This window comes from Aethalodelphis obliquidens, unplaced genomic scaffold (assembly GCF_003676395.1).
Source record: "Aethalodelphis obliquidens isolate GAN/ISIS:26980383/991018 unplaced genomic scaffold, ASM367639v1 scaffold24, whole genome shotgun sequence".
In the NCBI taxonomy this organism is placed as follows: Eukaryota; Metazoa; Chordata; class Mammalia; order Artiodactyla; family Delphinidae; genus Aethalodelphis; species Aethalodelphis obliquidens.
In genome coordinates this window covers 23,418,080-23,437,078 of record NW_020837968.1, presented here as the reverse complement: position 1 = coordinate 23,437,078, position 18,999 = coordinate 23,418,080, and the positions used below count along the sequence as shown (strand labels likewise).

Genomic DNA, 18,999 nt, shown 5'->3' with positions numbered 1-18,999 from the left:
TTTGAGCTTGGCAGTAGTGAGGGGCAAGTCTCTGATCGTGGCCCCAAGAGGAGCTGTGAGTTGGGAAGGTGCTGGGGCAGGAATGAGGGTTTCCCCTGGGCCCTCAGTGCTGCGCAGGCCAGCGGGGCTGTGGAAGGAGGAGAGCTGGATGCAAGTGACAGCTGACAGGACAGCCGGCTGCCCCAGCCAGGCCTTCACACCCAGTCAACGGATATAAATACGTTCCTGCACTGAAGGAAGGTTCAGAGGGAACAGTGATGATGATGGACATGAACTATGAAAAAAAACCCAAATAGCACACATGCGGGAAAAGAAAACAGGGTGATCAACCCTACATTCTACCTCTGAATCCCTGGATCCAGGCAGCATTAGTTGCCTAACTTCCTTAGAACATTTAACCAAAGTAATTATATGGCAGCAAAAGCTACTAGGAGCTCAAACAAATCCTCTTTTCCTCTAAGAGGAAGCCAGAGGACCATTAATGAATATAATGCAAGACGACACATTCCAAAATCTGTTCAATTAATTAACACCAGTGAGGAAAATCTGGCATGTTACTGCAGCTGTTTGTAAAAAAGGAACACTTGCCTTTCTAACTGCTGATTTGTTCTAAAAAATAGCTCCTTTCTGTTTTATAAAAGCAAGGTGGCAAGTGGGAAGACAATCGCTAACTTAATGGTCCTACTGTGGGTTTTTATGAACAAAACCTCTGTGCTTTTAGCAGCTTGAGAGCTGCAGTGGTCTCTCACCAGCAACACTATTCAAAGCTGCAAGAAGAAAAGATTATGTTAAATGTAATCACAGTTCAAGGCTTCACAGATTTTCCTTTGATCTGCCTCTTACGGGAATTTAGGATATACCCAGGGATAATCCAAGAAAAAACACTGTCCTTGTGCCCTGGAAGAACCCGGGTGCTGCAGTCCACAATTACTGAGGCTATTGCCTAAGGCAGGAGCCCAGCCCTGTGGCCTGGTGCTGGGAGCCGCAAAGGACAGGCTGCTGGTGTCCACACCTTGGCCTCAGCCCACCTGCTGAGCTCCTTCCCCTGATTTTTCTCTCTAGAAATCCTGAATTGGAAAATAAGTTGGCAGGTCCACAGGGTCCCCCTGCCTCTAGATTGTGGTACACGCTGTCAGTCTAGACGATGCTTGCTGGATGCTCGTTTTGGGGCCACCTAGGGCCCAGCATCAGGCCAGGGCCACTCCTCACTGCTAGCAGCATAGTTTAGTGGTCCCTCCCCCATCCGCAGCCCCATGTCCACTCTTTTTTGCTAGTTATTTACCTACCATCACCCTTCACCTAGTGGGTCACAGAACAAAGAACACTGTGGATTGGTTAACCTGATGCTTAAATAAAATTAAAAATAGGGTTATTGAAACCTATAGAGAACTCTGGGTGCCTTTCCTAAAGAGATGGCTTCTCAGGCACACACAAGGGAAAGACGGGGCTCCTGGAAATTATCAGCCCTGCACTCCCCTTTGACCTGTCACATTCCAGAGCTAGTGAGGGGCAGAGCCAGGACACAAAGCAGGGTCTAAGTCCAGGGCTTTCTGCAACCCCATCATTCTCTTCTACACTGGGATTTTACTGTTAACATTTTGGAGTAAAATAGGCACTCATGGCTTTGCATTTATTTACACAGCCTACCTATTTCTATGACTTTCAAAATAGCACACTTAGTTTGTTCTAAGAATTAGAATCCACGAATACCAAAAGCTCTATTTAACCTCCCAAAGCTCCCTGTGAAATCACGTGAGGAGGTAAGCCAAACACAAATTCTGGGCTGTGATGGGCAACAGCACTGTCTGGAGAGAGTCGGGCCTCCTTCTGGCCCTGAAACTACCAGGCCTCGCCCTAATCTGTTTATTTCCTCATTTAACACATATTCATTGAATACCTACGCTGAGCCAGGTACCTAACTCGGAGCTGGGGTTAGCAGTGAATAAGACAAACCAAATCCTTCTTCTCAGGGCTACTGCATTCAAGCTGGAGAAACAGTAAACAAAGAGACAAATTAACCAGAAGAATACCAGCAAGTAAAGGTGTCAATGTAGAGAACTGGCGGGGGCAGGTGGTGATGGGGTCTGATGGACTGCACTGTTCTTAAGGTCGGGAGGCTAAAGAAAGCTTTCTGATAAAGTGACATTTAAAGAGATCTGAAGGACAAGTAAGAATTTATTCATGCATATGTCTGGGAAAAGAGAATTCTAGGCAAAGAAGAGTAAACACACAGTCCCAAGGCACAGTGAGGGACAGTGTGTTCAAGGTGGGGCTGGAACCCAGGGACTGTGGAGAAGATGGACAGGATGAGGTCTGAGAGCAGGGTGGGACCAGATGTGACAAAGCTGTGCAGCCAGTGTGAGCAGTTGGATTTAGAGTGCAGCAGTGGGGCCCCTGGAAGGTTTGAAGCAGGGGAACAATGTGGTCTGATTACAGTTAAGGTTATATCCAAACGATGAGGCTCTATGGTGGGAAGCACTCCTAGGCCAGTCCAACAACTCAGTGGTGTTGCCCAGAATTTCAGACAATTGTATCACCACAGCCCGCGCCGGGCCAGGGGAAACCACGTCAAGGCTACGTCCACTGCTCCTACTTAGACGGTCCTTAGCTGATTGCCCACAACTCCACAGGCTTTCTAACATCATCTTCAACTCTCAGAGATTCTGATTCTAGCAATGAAGCCCTCATCCACCACTGGTGACAGACCATGAGCAGTGCTTCAACATGCTGCCCTTTCACAGCTTGACCTGGGCCTTGTCGGCCAGGCTCTAACTGCTGCTCGTGACTATAGCTAACACTAACTGCGGGACTTAGGGAAGCTCAGCTTCTCTCTGGGTTCTAATTTCTTCCCTTATAAAATGAAAGTTAAGAGGCTCTTAACCTCTTGCAAGTCTAAAGAAAGAAAAGTGCATATGCACACATAATTATATTTTTCATTTCACAGTGTTCATAGTCTCTCTTTTTGTCAGGCCCTGGTAAATCAGCATCATCAACTAATCTGCCTGTTTTTTTTTTTTGCGGGACACAGGCCTCTCACTGTTGTGGCCTCTCCCGCTGCGGAGCACAGGCTCCGGACGCGCAGGCTCAGCGGCCATGGCTCACGGGCCCAGCCGCTCCGCGGCATGTGGGATCTTCCTGGACCGGGGCACGAACCTGTGTCCCCTGCATCGGCAGGCGGACTCTCAACCACTGCGCCACCAGGGAAGCCCCTAATCTGCCTTTTAAAAAGAAAAGAGAGGAGAAGGAATGTAGGAAAGGATATAATAAAAAAGAAAAGGAGAAAAAAAACTAAAATGATGTTATTGTGAGCCAAAAGATGTGTGATTGAAGAAATCTTTTAGCTATCCAAATGTGTCCCTGAAACTCAATTTTATCCTTACTCCTTAACTAATGATGACAGAATACAGACCTCTGTCAGCATATGAGAATGTTTATAAATTATATAACAACCTTTTCTTCCCTTTAAGTGAAATGTCTTCACCAAAGTGTAGGGCACACACTAGTATATGTGGAATGATTTTAAGTGGTGCATGAATGTATAGCTTTAATAGATATGTAATTTAATTTATAATATCAAAAATTACTAGCAAACCAAATTATGTCTTCACAGATATTACTGCTTAAGACACAGCTAAGTAAAAAAGAGTGATTCAGTTTAAAGTGAATTTAAAAACTACTAAGTAAGCAGGAGACCAGAATTAGCAAAATTTAGAAGGTTGTGTCTGAATGAGCAGTGGGAAATGTGGGAGGTCTTCATTTCAGAATCCTTTCAGCTGATGTCAAAATAATCTATTAGAGAATAGTAAGGAAGGGCTAGTTAGTCTATAATTTAGTCTATAATTCTTAACTCTACAATTTTTCCACATATAATTTTTTTTTACTCAAAAATACTTTGCTCTTAGCTACCTGTATTTAGATATTTCCACATTGAAAACCCCATGTTCTTAAATGGAACAGAATAAGTCACTGTGGAATTTGACCTTGAAAATATCCAGTTAAAAAAATAGGCTGTTTTCTTCAATTGCATTAGAACATAATCAATTTCCTTCTAGATTTACTTACACTTTTCAGGTGGTGTTATTGTAATAGTCTGAGCTGTAAATTCTTCATCAAAGTATCTGGTGTCTGTCTCAGATGTTACTTGAGGCTTAAAAGGAGGTACAAGCTGTAAGAAGCAAAAGAGTACTGTTAACAGACTTCAGTTTAGGAAAATTCATTTCTAGGATAAAATTAGAGAGCAAATACTAAATGAATAGTGCAAGAGGCTAGACTGCTCAGTGACTGTGTAAGGTAGATGTGGTATTTGGCTTCACAGTCAAGACTAAACACAGAACAGTAGGTACCTGGTTGTTCTATATTATATTTGAGGGATTATGTGAAACAGAATAATTGAGAACCAAAGAACAGGGTGCTTCCATGTCCTGGCTATTGTAAATAGAGCTGCAATGAACATTGTGGTACATGACTCTTTTTGAATTATAGTTTTCTCAGGGTATATGCCCAGTAGTGGGATTGCTGGGTCATATGGTAGTTCTATTTTTAGTTTTTTAAGGAACCACCTAAGTGTCCATCGACAGATGAATGGATAAGGAAGATGTGGCACATATATACAATGGAATATTCCTCAGCCATAAAAAGAAATGAAATTGAGTTATTTGTAGTGAGGTGGATGCACCTAGAGACTGTCATACAGTGTGAAGTAAGTCAGAAAGAGAAAAACAAATACCGTATGCTAACACATATATACGGAATCTAAAAAAAAAAAAAGGTTCTGCAGAACCTAAGGGCAGGACAGGAATAAAGACGCAGATGTAGAGAATGGACTTGAGGACAGGGGGAGGGGGAAGGGGAAGCTGCGACGAAGTGAGAGAGTGGCATGGACATATATACACTACCAAATGTAAAATAGATAGCTAGTGGGAAGCAGCCGCATAGCACAGGGAGATCAGCTCGGTGCTTTGTGACCATCTAGAGGGGTGGGATAGGGAGGGTGGGAGGGAGACACAAGAGGGAGGGGATATGGGGATATATGTATACGCATAGCTGATTCACTTTGTTATAAAGCAGAAACTAACACACCATTGTAAAGCAATTATACTCTAATAAAGATGTTAAAAAAAAAGCAGAAAATAAAAAATAGGGTGGGAAGAGGATACTGAAAAGTCTGTCCTAATATTTTTTCCTAGTAAAATATATACAAAACCGATGGATTTGGGCTGAAACAAAATGTAGGCTCTTCCTAGGGTGGGAAAAGCGCAACCTTGCTGGCTTTCTCTAGCTCTTCCCGGTGCCTAGCTGAACAGGTTATTATTAAAAGTGCAATTTGATAACATAGTTGTTACCAACACAGTTGTTACATAGATCACAGATTGAGTGCTGCCTCTATACTTGGCGGCAAAGAAATATAACTCTGCTTACTTGAAACCCTCTGGAACAGGGGTTCTTGGCAGCCCCCGAAGTGACGTGCAAACGTTTTGTCCATAGATTTTATCCCATTCCTCAAAAGGAACCATGACCCCAAAGATTAAGAGTAACTGCTCCAGGGTTGAGAGAACTGGACTCATTCGCCTCTGACCAGCAGCAGGCATGGGATGGGGGAAAGTCTTGGGATGCTGGAGATGACAGAAGCCTGAGCCATGTGAGCCTCCACTTCCGCTACCTGGGAAGGGACTGGCTGGGAGGGACTGGAACCAGGAGGGGGCTCCTGATTCTCAGGGCTCCAGCCTCACAGGTGAGAGCCTACAGGTTTCTTTTTAACATAGGAAGCCCAGACTCAGGGCATGGAGTCAGAGTATGTGCTCTGATGAATACCATTCAGATAGAAAAATGGAAAACAGAGTGACAGAAATTAGTATATTTTATAAAAATTTTACAGAAACAAATACACAACTGGCATCATTCAATGCATTTTCCACTGTTACTGTCACCAAATTTATGTTAAATAAGACAAAAATCTTTAAATTATTCTCCAATGTGTTTTTTTTAATTCATGTTATTTTATTTATTTTTTTTACATCTTTATTCGAATATAATTGCTTTACAATGTTGTGTTAGTTTCTGCTGTACAACAAAGTGAATCAGCTATATTTATACATATATCCCCATATCCCTTCCCTTTTGAGCCTCCCTCCCACCCTCATCACAAAGCATCAAGCTGTTCTCCCTGTGCTATGCAGCAGCTTCCCACTAGCCATCCATTTTACATTTGGTAGTGTATATACGTCAATGCTAACCTCTCACTTCATCCCAGCTTCCCATTCCCCCCCTTTGTGTCCTCAAGTAAGTTCTCTACGTCTGTGTCTTTATTCCTGCCCTGCCACTAGGTTCATCAGTACCGTTTTTTTAGATTCCACATATATGCATTAGCATACGGTATTTGTTTTTCACTTTCTGACTTACCTCACTCTGTATGATAGACTCTAGGTCCATCCATCTCACTACAGATAATTCAATTTTGTTCCTTTTGATGACTAACTAATATTCCACTGTATATATGTGCCACATTTTCTTTATCCATTTATCTGTCGAAGGACATTCAGGTTGCTTCCATGTCCTGGCTATTGTAAACAGAGCTGCAATGAGCATTGTGGTACATGACTCTTTTTGAATTATGGTTTTCTCAGGGTATATGACCAGTAGTGGGATTGCTGGGTCATATGGTAGTTCTATTTCTAGTTTTTTAAGGAACCTCCATAGTGGCTGTATCAATTTACATTCCCACCAACAGTGCAAGAGGGTTCCCTTTTCTCCACACCCTCTCCAGCACTTATTGTTGGTAGATTTTTTGATGATGGCCAGTCTGACTGGTGTGAGGTGATACCTCACTGTGGTTTTGATTTGCATTTCTCTAATGATTAGTGATGTTGAGCATCTTTTCATGTTGTTGTGGGCAATCTGTATATCTTCTTTGGAGGAATGTCTACTTAGGTCTTCTGCCCATTTTTGGATTGGGTTGTTTGTTTTTTTGATATTGAGCTGCATGAGCTGCCTGTGTATTTTGGAGATTAATCCTTTGTCACTTGCTTCGTTTGCAAATATTTTCTCCCATTCTGAGGGTTGTCTTTTCATCTTGTTTATGGTTTCATTAGGTCCCATTTGTTTATTTTTATTTTCATTACTCTAGGAGGTGGATCAAAAAAGATCTTGCTGTGATTTATGTCAAAGAGTGTTCTTCCTATGTTTTCCTCTAAGAGTTTTATAGTGTCCAAGCTTACAATTGGGTGTCTAATCCATTTTGAGTTTATTTTTGTGTATGGTGTTAGAGAGTGTTCTAATTTCATTCGTTTACATGTAGCTGTTCAGTTTTCCCAGCACCACTTATTGAAGAAACTGTCTTTTCTCCATTGTATATTCTTGCCTCCTTTGTCAAAGATAAGGTGACCATATGTGAGTGGGTTTATCTTGGGCTTTCTATCCTGTTCCATTGATCTATATTTCTGTTTTTGTGCCAGTACCATACTGTCTTGATTATTGTAGCTTTGTAGTATAGTCTGAAGTCAGAGAGCCTGATTCCTCCAGCTCTGTTTTTCTTTCTGAAGATTGCTTTGGCTATTCGGGGCCTTTGTTTCCATACAAATTTTAAAATTATTTGTTCTAGTTTTGTGAAAAATGCCATTGGTATTTGATAGGGATTGCATTGAATCTTTAGATTGCTTTGGGTAGTACAGTCATTTTCACAATGTTGATTCTTCCAATCCAAAAACACGGTATATCTCTCCATCTGTTTGTACCGTCTTTAATTTCTTTCATCAGTGTCATATAGTTTTCTGCATACAGGTCATTTGTCTCCTTAGGTAGATAGTTTATTCTTAGGTATTTTATTCTTTTTGTTGCAATGGTAAATGGCAGTGTTTCCTTAGTTTCTTTTTCAGACTTTTCGTTGTTAGTTATAGGAATACAAGAGATTTCTTTGCATTAATTTTGTATCCTGCTACTTTACCAAATTCATTGATTAACTCTAGTAGTTTTCTGGTGGCATCTTTAGGATTTTCAAACTATGTTTTAGAAAACCAAGGGATGAGCAGAATTAAAAGCATTTTTTCGAAATAAAGCACCACATTTCAGTTTGCAGCACATGTTACAAAGCATTTTAAATTTCTTTTTTTTTTAACATTCTTTCTCTATGCCCCCAGTACACAGATATTCTAAAGTCTCTATCATTAGCAATCACTTTTTTGGGAACTGAAACAAATTCAGGTTCCACTGATGAGCTGTAATGGCTGCTAAGGTACCAGAACACGTTTCTAGCTGCTCTGTTAGGATGACTGGAAACAAGCAAGCAGTTCACTCCACTGATGGAAATCTTCCCTCTTCTATTCATTCAAAATCTCATTCTCACACTGCTTTGTTTTTCTTCAAGACTTTTCAACATCTGACACATATACACATGCATCACCATTACACCTCCTTCCCAATAAAATAAAAGTTCCACAAGAGCAATGATTTTTAAAGTCCCTCACTGGCATCATACACATGCACACAACACCAACAATGATAGTGACTGGAGAATTTTTGGTTTTCCTTTTAGAAAACTGAGGGATAACTGCCTCTCTGGCAGGCAAGTAGGAGACTGGGATTCTGGTTGTGACTTTCTTTCTGATTCACCATTCTACAAATGTTCAAAAAATAGGTCTCATCCTTTCAATAAAAAAGAATTAACCAGAAGAAATTCTCCGAGCAGAAATGGGCTTCTATTGGGCATGTGGAGTAGGTTTTGCTTACCTCTGCCCACCCTTCCCATATGGTTCCTTCTGATGGCAGAAATGTAAATCTTAAATCTGCCTTCAAGTTAGGGGAAAGCTGTTATCTTTTTAGATGAGAGACAGAATGGTCACCTGAAACTTTAAAAAAACTGAAACAAATCTTTAAACAGTTTTCAAAAGATTACAGGGCGCTTAAACTAGTCTGTTAAAATGTCATGATACTACATTTACCTGACCTCCTCTCTCAAACAGCTGCCCTCCCCATTACTTTCTATCCTCACATTGCTTTATTTTTCTGTAAAAGACTTTTCAACATCTGACACATACACACCTATATATACACATGCAAAATACAGGTTTATTGTCATTACACCTCCTCCCCAGTAAAATACAAGTTCCACAAGGGTAAGTACTTTTAAAGAACAGTTTTATGATTGACATACAACAGACTGCACACATATCTTAAGAGCGTACAAAAAAAGAGTATACAATTTGATGTTTTGACATATGTATATACCCATGAAATCAAGACGGTGAACATACCCATCACTTGTAGATATTTTCTCATAACCCTATGTAATCCTGTCCTCTCTTCTATCCCCTTGCAGGCAATAGCTGACCTGCTTTCTGTCATGAGTGATTTGTTTATATTTTCTTGACTTTTACGTATTTGGAATCAAATAGTATGTATTCTTCATCTGGTTTCTTTCACTTAGCATGATTATTTTGACACTCATCCACATCATTGCTTCTATCAATAGCTCATCCATTTTACTGTTGGGTAATATTCCATCATACAGATGTACCTCAATTTGTTTACCATTCACCTCTCCATGGACTTCTGGCTTGCTTCTAGTTTGGGGCTATAACAAATAAAGCTGCTAAGAATCTTTATGTCCAAGTCTTTCCCAAAGTAGTTGCATTGCTGCATGTTCCTATCAACAGCGAAGAAGAGTCCTAGTTGTTCCACAGTCTTGCCAACATTGTTTTATTCTAATATGTTTTATTCTATATTCTAATATGTGGTGGTATTTCACTATGTTTTAATTTATATTTCTCTAATGAATAATCAATCACCTTTTCCACAAGTTTATTTCTTCTTTGATGAAGTGTCTTCTCAAATATTTGTCCTTTTTTTTCCTTCTCATTAGGTTTAGAGAGTTCTTTATACACTCTCTACGCATGTCCTTTATCAGATTTGTGATTTGTGCCTACTCTCTTCGTTCTCTTATCAGTGACTTCTGAAGAATACACATTCTTAATTTTGATAAAGTCTGATTTATTACTTTTTTTCTATGGATCATGCTTTGCCCTTGTCTAAGAAATCTCTGCATAACCTAATACCACAAAGATTTTTCTCCTGTATGTTCAGAACTATAATACATTTGGAGTTAATTTCATATATACTGCAAATTATTTTTTTAACATGGATGTCCAATTGTTTCAGCACTAAGTTGAACTATATTTATACTTTTATTGAAAGTCAATTAACCATATATATGTGAGTCTCTTTCCAGATTTTCTATTGTGTTGTATTGATCTCTTTGCCCAACTTTATGGTGAATAAAGATGTTATCTGTCCATTAACAAGCTCTCTTGATTTGATTACTGTGAGTTAATAAGTCTTGAAGTCAGGTAGGTAGGCTCTCCAACTTCATTTTTTTGTCAAGTTGTTCTGGCTCTTTTAAGTCCTCTATATATCATATAAATTTTAGAATCAACCTAATAATCTCTACAGAATAACCTCCTAGGGTCTTGATTAGGGTTGTGCTGAATTTATCTATCAATTTTGAGAGAACTAACATCTTAAAAATATTGAGTCTTCTAGATCATGAACACAGTATATCTTTCCATTGTTTTAGGCTATTTTTAACTTCTCCCAACAATTATTTTAGTTTTCAGTATAAAGGTCTTTCAAATCTTGTCAAAAGCATCCCTAGAAGAGACCTTCAAGATGGCAGAGGAGTAAAGACATGGAGATCACCTTCTTCCCCAGAAATACATCAAAAATACATCTACATGTGGAACAACTCTTACAGAACACCTACTGAATGCTGGCAGAAGACCTCAGACTTCCCAAAAGGCAAGAAAACCCCCACATACGTGGGTAGGGCAAAAGAAAAAAGAAAAAAAAAGAGACAAAAGAATAGGGAACCTCTGGGAGGGAGCTGTGAAGGAGGAAGTTTCCACACACTAGGAAGCCCCTTCACTGGTGGAGACAATGGGTGGGCAGGGGGGAAGCTTCAGAGCCACGGAGGAGAGGGCAGCAACAGGCGTGCAGAGGGCAAAGTGGAGAGATTCCTGCACAAAGGATCAGTGTAAACCAGCACTCACCAACCTGAGACGCTTGTCTGCTCACCCGCCGGGGCGGGTGGGGGCTGGGAGCTAAGGCTCGGGCTTCACAGGTCAGATCCCAGGGAGAGGACTGGGGTTGGCTGCGTGAACACAGCCTGAAGGCGGCTAGTGCACCACAGCTAGCCGGAAGAGAGTATGGGAAAAAGTATGGATCTGCTGGAGAGGCAAGAGACCATTGTTTCAGGGTGCGCGAGGAGAGGGCATTCAGAGCACCGCCTAAACGAGCTCCAGAGACGGGTGGAGCCACGGCTATCAGCTCTGACCCTAGAGGCGGGCATGAACCGCTAACGCTGCTGCTGCTGCCACTAAGAGTCCTGTGTGCAACCACAGGTCACTACCTACACCCCCCTGGGAGCCTGTGCAGCCCTCCACTGCCAGGGTCCTGTGATCCAAGGACAACTTTCCCGGCAAAACACACAGTGCACCTCAGGCAGTTGCAATGTCACGCTAGCCTCTGCCGCCACAGGCTGGCCCCACAATCCAATTATGACTACCATACCCCTGCCTCTCCCTGGCCTGAGTGAGCAAGAGAGCCCTAATCAGCTGCTGATTTAACCCTCTCCTGTCTGGGCAGGGAACAGACTCCTGAGGGCAGCCTACACACAGAGGTGGGGCCAAAACCAAAGCTGAACCCCAGGAGTTGTGTGAACAAAGAAGAGAAAGGGAAATTTCTCTTTGCAGCCTCAGGAGGATTGGATTAAATCCCTACAATCAACTTGATAAACCCTGCATCTGTGGAATACCTGAATAGACAACGAATGTTCCCCAAATTGAGGTGGTGGACTTTGGGAGCAACTGTAGACTTAGGGTTTGCTTTCTGCATCTAATTGGTTTCTGGTTTTATTTTTATCTTAATTTAGTTTTTAGCGCTTAATATCATTGGTGGATTTGTTAATTGGTTTGGTTGCTCTGTTCCTTTTTTAAATTTTTTATTTTTTTTGATTTTTTTTCCCCTTTTCCTCTTTTTGTGAGTGTGTATGTGTATGCTTCTTTGTGTGATTTTGTCTGTTTAGGTTTGCTCTTACCACATGTCCTAGAGTTCCGTCTGTTTTTTTTTTTTTTTTTTTCTTTTCTTTCTTTCTTCCTTTTCTTCTGAGCCATGCAGCTGGCAGGGTCTTGGTCCTCCGGCCGGGTGTCAGACCTGAGCCTCTGAGGTGGGAGGGCCGAGTCCAGGACATTGGACCACCAGAAACCTCCCAGCCCCACGTGATATCAACTGGCGAGAGCTCTCCCAGAGATCTTCATCTCAACACTAATACCCAGCTCCACCAACGGCCAGCAAGCTCCAGTGCAGGAGGCCCCATGCCAAAAAACTAGGAAGATAGGAACACAATCCCACCCATTAGCAGAGAGGCTGCCTAAAGTCATACTAAGTTCACAGACACCCCAAAACACACCACCGGATGCAGCCCTGCCCACCAGAAGGACAAGATGCAGCCCCACCCACCAGAACACAGGTACCAGTCCCCTCCACCAGGAAGCCTACACAAGTCACTGAACCAACCTCACCCACTGGGGGCAGACACCAAAAATAATGGGAACTACAAACCTGCAGCCTGTGAAAAGGAGACCCCAAACACACTAAGTAAAATGATAAGACAGAGAAATATGCAGCAGATGAAGGAGCAAGGTAAAAACACACCAGACCAAACAAATGAAGAGGAAATAGGCAGTCCACCTGAAAAAGGATTCAGAGTAATGATAGTGACGACAATCCAAAATCTCGGAAATAGAATGGAGAAAATACAAGAAGTGTTTAACAAGGACCGAGAAGAACTAAAGAGCAAACAAACAATGATGAATCGACACAATAAATGAAATTAAAAATACTCTAGAAGGAATCAATAACAGAATAACTGAGGCAGAAGAATGGATAAGTGACCTGGAAGATAAAATAGTGTAAATAACTACTGCAGAGCAGAATAAAGAAAAAAGAATGAAAAGAATTGAGGACAGTCTCAGAGGTCTCTGGGACGATATTAAAAGCACCGACATTCAAATTACAGGGGTCCCAGAAGAAGAAGAGATAAAGAAAGTGCCTGAGAAAATATTTGAAGAGATTATAGCTGAAAACTTCTCTAACATGGGAAAGGAAATAGTCAATCAAGTCGAGGAAGCACAGAGAGTCCCATACAGGATAAATCCAAGGAGAAACATGCCAAGACACATATTAATCAAACTATCAAAAATTAAATTCAGGGCTTCCCTGGTGGCGCAGTGGTTGAGAGTCCGCCTGCCGATGCAGGGGACACGGGTTCGTGGCCTGGTCCAGGAAGATCCCACATGCCACGGAGCGGCTGGGCCCGTGAGCCATGGCCACTGAGCCTGCGCGTCCGGAGCCTGTGCTCCACGACGGGAGAGGCCACAACAGTGAGAGGCCTGCGTACCACAAAAAAAAAATAAAATAAAAATAAAAAAATTAAATTCAAAGAAAAAATATTAAAAGCAGCAAGGGAAAAGCAACAAATAACATACAAGGGACTCCCCATAAGGTTAACAGTTGATCTTTCAGCAGGAACTCTGCAAGCCAGAAGGGAGTGGCAGGACATATTTAAAGTGACGAAAGGGAAAAATCTACAACCAAGATTACTCTACCCAGCAAGGACCTCATTCAGATTCGACAGAGAAATTAAAAACTTTACAGACAAGCAAAAGTTAAGAAAATTCAGCACCACCAAACTAGCTTTACAACAAATGCTAAAGTAACTTCTCTAGGCAGGAATCGCAAAAGAAGGAAAAGACCTACAATAACAAACCCAAAACAATTAAGAAAATGATAGTAGGAACATACATATTGATAATTACCTTAAATGTAAATGGATTAAATGCTCCAACCAAAACAAACATATTAGCTGAATGGATTCAAAAACAAGACCCATGTATATGCTATCTACAAGAGACCCACATCAGATGTAGAGACACATACAGACTGAAAGTGAGGGATGGAAAAAGATATTCCATGCAAATGGAAATCAAAAGGAAGATGGAGTAGCAATACTCATATCAGATGAAATAGACTTTAAAGAAAAGACTATTACAAGAGACAAAGAAAGACACTACATAATGATCAAGGGATTAATCCAAGAAGAAGATATAACAGTTGTAAATATTTATGTACCCAACATAGGAGCACCTCAATACATAAGGCAAATGCAAACAGCCATAAAGGGGAAATTGACAGTAACACAATAATAGTAGAGGATTTAACACCCCATTTTCACCAATGGGTAGATCATCCCAAATGAAAATAAGTAAGGAAACACAAGCTTTAAAAGTCACATGAGATCAGACTAACTTAACTGATATTTATAGGACATCTCATCCCAAAACAACAGAATATACTTTCTTCTCAAAGGCTCATGGAATATTCTCCAGGATAGATCATATCATGGGCCACAAATCAAGCGTTGGTACACTTAAGAAAACTGAAATCATATGAAGTATCTTTTCCAACCACAACTCTATGAGACTAGATATGAATTCAGGAAAAAAACTGTTAAAAATACAAACACATGGAGGCTAAACAATACACTTACTAAATAACCAAAAGATCACTGAAGAAATTGAAGAGGAAATCAAAAAATAGCTAGAAACAAATCACAATGAAAACACAATGATCCAAACCTATGGGATGCAGCAAAAGCAGTTCTAAGAGGGAAGTTTACAGCAATACAATCCTACCTCAAGAAACAAAAAACATCTCAAATAAACAACCTAACCTTACACCTAAAGCAATTAGAAAAAGAAGAACAAAAAATCCCCCAAAGTTAGAAGAAGGAAAGAAATCATAAAGATTAGATTAAAAAATAAATGAAAAACAAATGAAGGAAATGATAGCAAAGATTAATAAAACTAAAAGCTGAGAACCAACTCTCAAAGAACTTGAGAAGATAAACAAAATTGATAAAACATTAGCCAGACTTATCAAGAAAAAAAGGGAGAAGACTCAATCAACAGAATTAGAAATGAAAAAGGAGAAGTAACAACTGACACTGCAGAAATACAAAGGATCATGAGAGACTACAACAAACAACTATATGCCAGTAATATCGACAACCTGGAAGAAATGAACAAATTCTTAGAAAAGTACAACCTTCAAGTACTGAACCAGGAAGAAATAGAAAATATGAACAGACCAATCACAAACACTGAAATTGAAACTGTGATTAAAAATCTTCCAACAAACGAAAGCCCAGGACCAGATGGTTTCACAGGTGAATTCTATCAAACATTTAGAGAAGAGCTAACACCTATCCTTCTCAAACTCTTCCAAAATATAGCACAGGGATGAACACTCCCAAACTCATTCTATGAGGCCATCACCCTGATACCAAAACCAGACAGAGATGCCACACACACAGAAAAAAAAACTACAGGCCAACATCACTGATGAACATAGATGCCAAGACCCTCAACAAAATACTGGCAAATAGAATCCAAAAGTACATTAAAAGGATCATACACCATGATCAAGTGGGATTTATCCCAGGAATGCAAGGATTCTTCAATATACGCAAATCAATCAATGTGATACACCATATTAACTAACTGAAGGATAAAAAACACATGATCATCTCAATAGATGCCAAAAAGCTTTTGACAAAATTTAACACTGATTTATGATAAAAACCCTCCAGAAAGTGGGCAATAAAGGAAACCTACCTCAGCATAATAAAGGCCATATACTACAAACCCACAGCCAACAACATTCTCAGTGGTGAAAAACTGAAACCATTTCCTCTAAGATTAGGAACAAGACAAGGTTGCCTACTCTCACCACTATTATTCAACATAGTTTTGGAAGTTTTAGCCACAGCAATCAGAGAAGAAGGAGAAATAAAAGGAATCCAAATCAGAAAAGAAGAAGTAAAACTATCACTGTTTGCAGATGACATGATACTATACATGGAGAATCCTAAAGATGCTACCAGAAAACTACAAGAGCTAATCAATAAATTGTGTAAAGTAGCAGGATACAAAATTAATGCACAGAAATCTCTTGTATTCCTATACACTAATGCCGAAAAATCTGAAAGAGAAATTAAGGAAACACTCCCATTTACCATTGCAACAAAAAGAATAAAATACCTAGGAATAAACCTACCTAAGGAGACAAATGACCTGTATGCAGAAAACTGTAAGACACTGATGAAAGAAATTAAATACAAACAGATGGAGAGATATACCATGTTTTTGGATTGGAAGAATCAACACTGTGAAAATGACTGTACTACCCAAAGCAATCTAAAGATTCAATGCAATCCCTATCAAGCTACCAATTGCATTTTTCACAGAAGTACAACAAAAAATTTTACAATTTGTATGGAAACACAAAAGACCCCGAATAGCCAAAGCACTCTTGAGAAAGAAAAATGGAGCTGGAGGAATCAGGCTCCCGGACTTCAGTCTCTATTACAAAGCTACAGCAAAGAAGACAGTATGGTACTGGAACAAAAACAGAAATATAGATCAATGAACAGTATAGAAAGCTCAGAGATAAACCCATGCACATATGGCCCCCTTATCTTTGACAAAGGAGCCAAGGATATACAATGGAGAAAAGACAGCCTCTTCAATAAGTGGTGCTGGGAGAACTGAACAGCTACATGTAGATGAATGAAATTAGAACACTTCCTAACACCATACACAAAAATAAACTCAAAATGGATTAAAGACCTAAATGTAAGGCCAGACACTATAAAACTCTTAGAGGAAAACATAGGAAGAACACCCTATGACATAAATCACAGCAAGATCCTTTTTGACCCACCTCCTAGAGAAATGGAAATAAAAAGAAAAACAAACAAATGGGACCTAATGAAACTTCAAAGCTTTTGCACAGCAAAGGAAACCATAAACAAGACAAAAAGACAACCCTCAGAATGGGGGGAAATATTTGCAAACGATGCTACTGACAAAGGATTAATCTCCATAATATGCAAGCAGCTCATGCAGCTCAATATCAAAAAAACAAACAACCCAATCCAAAAATCGGCAGAAGACCTAAGTAGACATTCCTCCAAAGAAGATATACAGATTGCCCACAAACACATGAAAAGATACTCAACATCACTAATCATTAAAGAAATGCAAATCAAAATCACAGTGAGGTATCACCTAACAGCAGTCAGAATGGCCATCATCAAAAAATCTACAAACAGTAAATGCTGGAGAGGGTGTGGAGAAAAGGGAACCCTCTTGCACTGTTGGTGGGAATGTATATTGATACAGCTACTATGGAGAACAGTATGGAGCTTCCTTAAAAAACTAGAAATAGAACTACCATATGACCCAGCAATCCCACTACTGGGCATATACCCTGAGAAAACCATAATTCAAAAAGAGACACGTACCACAATGTTCACTGCAGCACTATTTACAATAGCTAGGACATGGAACCATCCTAAATGTCCATGGACAGATGAATGGATAAAGAAGATGTGGCACATATATACAATGGATTATTACTCAGCCATAAAAAGCAATGAAATTGAGTTTTGTAGTGAGGTGGATGGACCTACAGTCTGTCATACAGAGTGAAGTAAGTCAGAAAGAGAAAAAGAAATACTGTATGCTAATACATACATATGGAACCTAAAAAAAATATGGTTCTGATGAACCTAAGGGTAGGATAGGAATAAAGATGCAGACGTAGAGAATGGACTTGAGGACACAGGGAGGGGGAAGGGTAAGCTGAGATAAAGTGAGAGAGTAGCACTGACATATATACACTACCAAATGTAAAATAGCTAGCTAGTGGGAAGCAGCTGCATAGCACAGGGAGATCAGCTCGGTGCTTTGTGACCACCTAGAGGGGAAGAATAGGGAGAGTGGGAGGGAGGCGCAAGAGGGAGGGTATGTGGGGATATATGTATACATATAGCTGATTCACTTTGTTATACAGCAGAAAGTAACGCAACATTGTAAAGCAATTATACTCCAGTAAAGCTGTTAAAAAAAGAAAAGTATCGCTAAGTATTTCACATTTGTGTTGTTATCATAAATAATATTTTTATTCATTTCCACTTTGGGTTGTTGCTGCTGTATAAAATTACAATTCTTTTTATATCCTGAACTCTATATATTCATCTTGTATCAAGTACACCCATGGGTTAAACTTTAGTAGCTTTTTTATAGATTCCATCTGATTTTCTACATATATAAATCATGTTGTTCATGAATAAAGACAGATTTACTTCTTTCTTTCCAATCTATATGCATTTTAAATTCTTTTTCTTGCCTTACCTTATTAGAACCTCCAGCACAATGGTGAACAGAGTGAACATTTTTGCCTTGTGAAACCATTCAGTCTTTCTTAATTAAGATATTTAATATAGGTTTTCCATAGATGTTCTTTATCAGGTTAAAAAAGTTTCCTATTCCAGGTCTGCTGGGAGTATTTTTGTTTGCTTGCTTTTTGGCTTAAATCAGAAATGGATGTAGGATTTGTTTTGAATGCTTCCTTTCCTGCATCCACTGAGATAAACGTGTATTTATTCAGTCTATTAATATGATAAATTATAGTGATTAATTGAAAATTAAACCAACCTTGTATTCCTGGAATAAACCCCACCTGGTAAAGATGTGCTGTTTTTTTAAAAAATCTTTTTTTGGACTTAATTTGCTAAAATCATGTTAAGTGTTTTTTCTACATATATGTCTATTAAGGAAATTTGTTTATAGTTTTTTTTTTTCTTGTACTGTCTTTGCCTGCTTTGGGTAGCAGATTAAGCTAGCCCCATAGAATGAATTAGGAAATATTCCCTAATATTCAATTTTGCAAAAGAACTTGTATAGCACTGATACTATTTCTTACTTAAACGTTCAGTGGAATTCATTGGTGAAGCCACATGGGTCTGGAGTCTTCTTTGTGAGAAGGGTTTTAACTACAAATATAATTTCTTTAACACACACAAAGCTATTCATGATTATCTCTTTTGCT

At 39.7% G+C, this 18,999-nt stretch overlaps 1 protein-coding gene across 3 annotated transcripts in view; it reads right to left on the bottom strand.

The window, feature by feature from the left end:
* AKT3 (AKT serine/threonine kinase 3) overlaps positions 1-18,999 on the bottom strand; it is a 397,863-nt gene that overhangs the window by 7,842 nt on the left and 371,022 nt on the right. For all 3 annotated transcript variants that reach the window (XM_027122450.1, XM_027122451.1, XM_027122452.1), the window contains one exon: positions 4,063-4,165. In XM_027122450.1, coding sequence (XP_026978251.1) covers positions 4,063-4,165 — 103 coding nt within the window. The remainder of the gene's footprint in view (positions 1-4,062; positions 4,166-18,999) is intronic.